Below are 6,998 nucleotides of genomic sequence, written 5' to 3' on the forward strand. Positions count from 1 at the left end.
GGTATTCCTTCTGATTTTGGCTTCTCCTCCTTTTTTTTGCTTCTCCTGTGACTGATGGCCTAGGCAGCCTTGGGCATGTCCTTAGCAATGCCCTGCAAACACTTCTAAGGGGTATTTTKGGGGGGGAAATCTGTTACAAAGGGGCGGAGGCCACACTGGCTCACTTCAAACTCAGTACCTGTGCCTCAGGTTCCCTCATTTGAATGCAGAAGTCAGCATCTTCTTCCTCCTGGTGCCACGGTGCCAGGGGACATCCCTGTCCCCAGCATCTGCCCACCTTGGAAGGAGCCAGATATGAGGGGAGTGAGGCAAAAATGGAGGAAAGACTTAAAAATGAAGGGGAAAATTCAAAAATTACAGAAAAGAGCAGATAATTCATGGTGGCCTGAGCCAGCTGTGTTCTGGCAGCCGCAGCAGGAGTGTCCCCTGCCCCGGTGGCATCTGTGCAGTGCCACCCAGAGCCATTCCCGTGCCCACCCTGCCAGCCTGGTTCCTGTTCCCCGTTCCCCCGGGTGCTACTGCAGGGAGCAAAGGGGAAGTGTTGCTCAATGGGGCCAGCACAGCACCCACGGGGGCACTGAGTGCCGGGCACAGCGGAGGGTCCCAGCACCCCGGGCACCCCAGCAGGTAAGGGGCACTCCCGGGTCCCCCCGGACCCCTCTTCCTGTCCCCAGTGTCCTTGGTGGTGCCCCTGTGAGGCTCCTGTGGGCGTTGCTTGGGTCCCAGGGAGGTTTGGGGGGTCCCAGGGAGGTTTGGGGGGACGCAGGGGAGGTTTGGGGGGTCCCGGGGCAAGTTTGGGGGACACAGGGGACAGGGAAGTTCACAGCCCTGGAGCACTCATGGGCTTGGAGGTTGCAGAGGGGTGGGCTGGGATTTCCTGGAGCCGGGGTGACAATGGGGTACAGTGGGGCACCCAGTGGGATGCAGGGTGGGGGCACAGTGGGGTGCTGGGGGATGTGGGCACTCAGTAAGGTGGGAGGAGCAGAATGGGGGCGCAGGGGGACTCAGTGGGGTAGCAGGGGCACAGGAGGCAGAGGCAGCAGCAGGGAGGGGATTCACGATCCCAGAGCACCCCTAAAACTGTCCCCAACACTGACACCACGGCTGGGCTGTGCTCCGGGCACTGGTGAATCCCCAGACACCTGAAATGGGGTGGCACAAGCTGACGGGGAGCGGCCCCACGCGTGTCCCTCCCCAGTGCCCTGTGCCTCACGCTCCTGGCTGCAGCCTGAGCCCCTGCTCCCTGCCTCAGTTTACCTTTCCCAAGCAGCGTAGCCCCCGCTTGCAGGCGGGTTTGTCCCCAGGGCTGCAGCCACAGGGGTGGCGGGCACGGAGCGAGGGCAGGAGGGAGAAGCGGCTCCGCCGGGCACGAGTGGCACCCACGGGGGGAGCGCCGAGAGGGGCCAGGGCTCTCGTGGGGCTGTGGGACCGCATCTCTCACGCTCCGAGGAAAGCACGCTCCTTGCCCTGCTCGGAGCAGCCCAGAGACCACAAAAATAAAAACCCCTGGGGCCGCTGTGACCGTCCCAGTTGCCGGGTGAAGGGACCCCCGAGGGTCGGCGGGTGGCACCTCCGGGAGCGAGCCCTGCTGGCCGCGGGGCTCTGGCACCCCCTGCAGAGGAGCAGGGAGCCGTGCCGGCGGCCAGCGCCGCGTCCTGCCGCAATTTCCTCTGCCGGAGGGGCACGGCAGCGCCGTGGTCTTGTGCAAACCCTCCCTGGAGGATAAATGTCAGGGGAAGTGGCGCTGGGATGGCGGCAAGCATGGCCACCACGCTGTCCTGTGTGGCACCRGCCCGTGCCGTCCGTCCCACTCTCCACCTTCCTGTTAAATCCACTGTCCTGGTTTGGAATCACGGAATCACAGCAGGGTCTGGCTGGAAGGAACCCTAAAGGTTCATTCCAACCCCTGCCATGGGCAGGGACACCTTCCACTGTCCCAGGGTGCTCCAAACCCCAATGTCCAGCCTGGCCTTGGACGCTGCCAGAGATCCAGGGATGTCACAGCTTCTCTGAGCACCCCCAGCTCTCCCAGCCTGGCTTCAGAGGGKTCCATYMCTTGRAGCAGCTCCKKGTTCTCCTCTGRKCTCTCTCCAGCAGCTCCAGCTCCTTCTGCTGTTGGCCCCAGGGCTGGGGCAGCTCTGCAGGTGGAGACTCACCTGAGCACAGGGACAGAATGCTCCCTCCCCTRCTGCCCASGCTGGGGGATCAGCTCAGGGCATGAGGGTCTGTGGGTGCCACTGCACTTGGCAGGGTCATGCCCTCTCATCCCCCAACACCCTCAAATCCCCCTCCCCAGGGCTGCTCTCCATCCCTTCACCGCCAGCTTGTGTGGACACTGGGGGTTGCCACAGCCACAGAGCCCCGGTCCAGGTCCATCATGCGAGGGCACRTATGGCACCCCACAGAGGAGCCACCAGTTGTCCCCTCTGCCATTCACAGATCCCGCCGAGAGCCCACGCCGGCGAAGATCCCACGGAGGGTYCGGAGAGGACGGTGACGGGTGGCACCGCCACCATGGCCAACCTGACGGCCCTGGTGAGCGCGGGCAGGAACTCGTGCACGTACCACGAGGAGTTCAAGCAGGTGCTGCTGCCCCTGGTGTACTCGCTGGTGTTCGTGCTGGGGCTGCCSCTCAACGCCGTGGTCATCGGGCAGATCTGGCTGTCGCGGAAGGCGCTGAGCCGCACCATGATCTACATGCTCAACCTGGCCGTGGCCGACCTGCTSTACGTGTGCTCGCTGCCACTGCTCATCTACAACTACACGCAGAGGGACTACTGGCCCTTCGGGGACTTCACCTGCAAGCTGGTGCGCTTCCAGTTCTACACCAACCTGCAYGGCAGCATCTTCTTCCTCACCTGCATCAGCGTCCAGCGCTACCTGGGCATCTGCCACCCGCTGGCCTCGTGGCACAAGAAGAAGGGMAAGAAGCTGACGTGGCTGGCGTGCGGCGCCGTGTGGTTCGTCGTGGTGGCCCAGTGCCTGCCCACCTTCGTCTTCGCCTCCACGGGCACGCAGAGGAACCGCACGGTGTGCTACGACCTGAGCCCGCCCGACCGCTCGGCCGCCTACTTCCCGTACGGCATCACCCTCACCTTCACCGGCTTCCTGCTGCCCTTCGTGGCCATCCTGGCCTGCTACTGCAGCATGGCACGTATCCTGTGCCAGAAGGACGAGCTCATCGGCCTGGCCGTGCACAAGAGGAAGGACAAGGCCGTGCGTATGGTCATCATCGTGGTCATCGTCTTCTCCATCAGCTTCTTCCCCTTCCACCTCACCAAGACCATCTACCTGATCGTGCGTTCATCGCCCGGCCTGCCCTGCCCGGCCCTGCAGGCCTTCGCCATCGCCTACAAGTGCACGCGGCCCTTCGCCAGCATGAACAGCGTCCTCGACCCCATCCTCTTCTACTTCACGCAACGCAAGTTCCGCGAGAGCACCCGCTACCTCCTGGACAAGGTGAGCTCCAAGTGGCGGCAGGACCACTGCGTCACCTACGGCTCCTAGGCCAGGCCACAGCCACCTCGGGGCCACCGAGGCACGGAGCGCTTTGGGCTCTGAGCTCCGCAGAACAGCAATGGCTTCACTGGGGACGTGCTGGAGGACAGGGGGATGGCATCTCCCAGGCTTTCAGCACCGAGATCCCATTTCCAGCAGCACACCGTTAACCCCATGTCGGGATTGCCCCCGATCTGCTCTCCTCTCCCCAGCTCGGCTGCTCACTTGGAGCAGCTCAGCATCTTGGTGGTCAAGCCATCGATGAAAAAAACCTACTGGGACTGTGGAGAGAAAGATGGGACCGTGGAGAGCAAGATGRGACCGTGGAGGACACATCCCTGGCTCAGGATGAGCTGCTGGGGGAGGATTTCTCCCCCCACTCCATGAGAAATTCCCGGATGGGGATGTGCAAAACCTGGGAAGGGGTTGGCTCAGCCCAGACCATGGGGCCCTGTGGTCCCCAGCTCACGATGAGTGTCACAGATGGTTTTGGTGTAACATCGGGACATCCCAGTCCCCCAGAGCCCAGAATGAGGCCACACCAGTAAGAGACGGGGGCTCACTGGTGTTGCTGGTGCTGCAGAATGGTGGAGGGGCACCCCTGGATGGGCTGGGAACAGGGAAAGGATGTGAGAGCACCTGGAACCCTTTGGTGGGTGTCCCATCAAAGCAATGACGCTGGGCTGGGTCAGGCACAAACCCACGGCATTGTCACCTGCCTGGGGACCTTCATCTGATTCCAGCTCCCTGCTTAGCCCAGCACCCCAAATCTGGCCTGTCCTGGTGTCCGTGGTGCCCTGCAGTCAGCTCCTCACCAGGACCCACCAAAGTCAGAGCCMGCACATGAGGACACAGTGCCTGGAGCCAGGAAACCTGTGCCACAGAGAGCTGCTCGATGTCCTTGGCCGTGTCACCGCGTGTCACACGGCTGGCTTGGCCTCTCCACACTGCTGGGGATTGAGCTTTGCTCCCCCAGGCTCTGCTGGGATGCTGCTCCCTCACAGCGAGGAGGGATTTGCGGGGTGGATGCACCACTCCTGGCTCTGGAGCCTTCTCCAACATATAGAATGTATGTATAGAATTAACTGCCTGAGATGGGTGCACACACCCACTGTATGCACAGACACAGAATAGATCCCAGCAGAGTGAGGCTTGAGGCCAGCACGGGCTCTGCAGTGCAGAAATTCCCTGCCTGAACACAATACATGTACCTATACAATGTGTGTATATAAATATATATGTGGATAACTGCATTTTGCATGTCTGCTATAATAATCACATCTGAGTTGATTTAAGTGCTTTATTTCAAATCTCCAGGGCTGAGCACCCCCCAGCTTGGCTGTCTGCACCTGGCTTRGGGTGCAACTCTATCCTGACTTGCTCGCTGCAGGTTCACAGTGTCTCCTTTAGGTACCCGGCCACCCAAGACCTCGCCATCATCCAGTGCTGGTGGCCCCAGCATGGCTCCTCGCTGCCATGAGGATGATGAAGGTGTCCAAAGCGGGCACAGGATGGTGCTCAGAGATGTCAGCATCACGGCTGGGCTCKAATGGGGGGGGGACCCTGAGGCAGCATTAGCTCAAAGCACCCGATTTTGCAGGAGCCGTGTCCCCGTCCTGATGGTGACAATGACTCTGGGCTGGGGCTCCGAACGTACTGGAGGAGGCACAGGCAGCCCTGTGCTTTCCCTTGGCAGAGCTCATCCACACCAAAATCCACTCTGGTGAATCTTTGGGGTCCTACAATGGAAGGGGGAAATCCTGGGGTGGCTCCCAGAGCGGTGGCTGGAGGGACAACCCCAGCCTGGTGTCCCCATCTGTTCCCAGACAGGAGGTGACAGGGCGGGAGGGCCGGGCCACGCCATCCGGACCCAGGAGAGGGCGCAAAATATTTAGATTTGGAGAAATCCGGCTGTGCCTGTGGGTGTCCACCTGGCTCCAGGGAGGGAGGGAGGAGCCCTGCACCACCCCAGCGCCTGGTGCCTGGACGGGACCCATGGGACCGGGTGGAAATGGAGCCACGATAGAGCTCTGAGGGGGAAAAATAATCCAGCAGCTTCCAAAAAGTCTGGTGGTKGCTGCAGGGGCCGCGTGGGCTCGGGTGGTAGCATCCAGTGGCCTCAGGATGATGTTCCTGATGTTGGAATCAGCAGTTTTGAACATTTTTAAGAGTAGGGGACACACAGGGCTCTCTTTGGGTCTCACCATGTCCTGCCCACCCTTGGGGTCCTGTCAGCAATTCCCTTGGCACCCACCCCAGAAGCCATGGCAATAATGGGATGCCTCAGAAATGGGGTGAACACCTCAAAAATCTCCTTTGCTTGCGAGATGCTCAAAGCCAGCAGCTGAGAAACAGCTCCTACAACACCGAGTGGGGATGAAATGCATCTTCCCAAAATGCCAGGAGCGGGGGACAGCACGGGGACGTCATCCTTGCCACCAGGAGACACCCAGGCCTGGGGGAAGTAGGGAAGCAGGGCCGAGGGTGGGAMGGGAGAGCCGGGGAAGGAATACTTGCTGGGGCGGTGCATCTCACGGCATCACTGGAGGCGCTTTTTAGGTCCTGAAAAATGCATTTACAGGAGGTGTTGGATTTTTTTTCCATTTTTTTTTTTTGTGCCTCAAGGTCAGAGCCAGAAATGTCCTCTACGTGGCCAGGAGACATCTGCAGCCCCATCCATGCTGCCAAGGCCACAGCTCACCCACCAGCCATCCCAGCCACCTTCATTTTTCACATCCCCAGAGATAAATCTGCTGTCTTGGGGGAAAAAAAGGGTTATAGGCTGCAAATAGCAAGCGCTGACAAGCGATGCTGAAAACCCACGAGGACGTCTGTTCACGGGGCAGTGCTTCGCTGGAGAGCTTGGCAAGCTGGGAACAAGGTGTTCTCTCTTCCCTCAGAGGAGCTGCAAAGCAGGCTCTGGAGAAATCCGCTGCAAAGGGAAGAATCTCCCGCTGGCACCCACATTTTGCTTACTTATCCTCTTTGCCTTTGAAAATAAAAAGCTGGGAAGAGTGGGAGAGAATCACAGAATGGTTTGGGAGGGACCTTAAAGGTCATTTAATTCCAACACCCTGCCATGGGCAGAGGCACCTTCCGCTATCCCAGGCTGCTCCCAGTGCCACTCAGCCTGGCCTTGGGCACTTCCAGGGATGGGGCAGTCACAGCTTCACCCTGTGCCAGGGCCTCACCACCCTCACGAGGAAGAATTTCTCCCCAATATCCATTTTAAATCTCCCCTATTTTAGTTTACAGCTGTTTCCCCTCATCCCATTACCATCTGCCCCTGTAAAAAGTTTCTCTCTCATTTTTAATAAGCCCCCTTATCCAAGGGAAAGGGAGTGAAGGATGCTGGGGGTGGGGGCAGTGGAAGAAAGGATGCAGGGGGTGATGAAGGATGCAGGAGGGGGGTGAAAGGTGCAGGGGGTGCGAGGTGCTCCTTCTCAGCCTGGGAGCGAGAGGGCACCTCTAAAGCCGCCTTCCTGTCTCCCCCCTCCCCT

At 60.1% G+C, this 6,998-nt stretch overlaps 1 protein-coding gene across 3 annotated transcripts in view; it reads left to right on the plus strand.

Moving 5' to 3' along the window:
* Positions 1-4,781, plus strand: part of P2RY6 (pyrimidinergic receptor P2Y6) — an 8,037-nt gene extending 3,256 nt beyond the window's left edge. For 2 of the 3 annotated variants that reach the window (XM_057368146.1, XM_057368144.1), the window contains exon 2: positions 2,440-4,778. In XM_057368146.1, coding sequence (XP_057224129.1) covers positions 2,515-3,507 — 993 coding nt within the window. In that variant the 5' untranslated portion in view covers positions 2,440-2,514 and the 3' untranslated portion in view covers positions 3,508-4,778. Of the gene's footprint in view, positions 1-20; positions 628-2,439 lie in introns of those variants that run through there. The other variant, XM_057368143.1, reaches the window with a different exon arrangement.
* The last annotated feature ends 2,217 nt before the right edge of the window (positions 4,782-6,998 follow it).

This window comes from Malurus melanocephalus, unplaced genomic scaffold, assembly GCF_030028575.1.
Source record: "Malurus melanocephalus ecotype Western Australia unplaced genomic scaffold, MMel_1.1 scaffold_89, whole genome shotgun sequence".
Classification (NCBI taxonomy): domain Eukaryota; kingdom Metazoa; phylum Chordata; class Aves; order Passeriformes; family Maluridae; genus Malurus; species Malurus melanocephalus.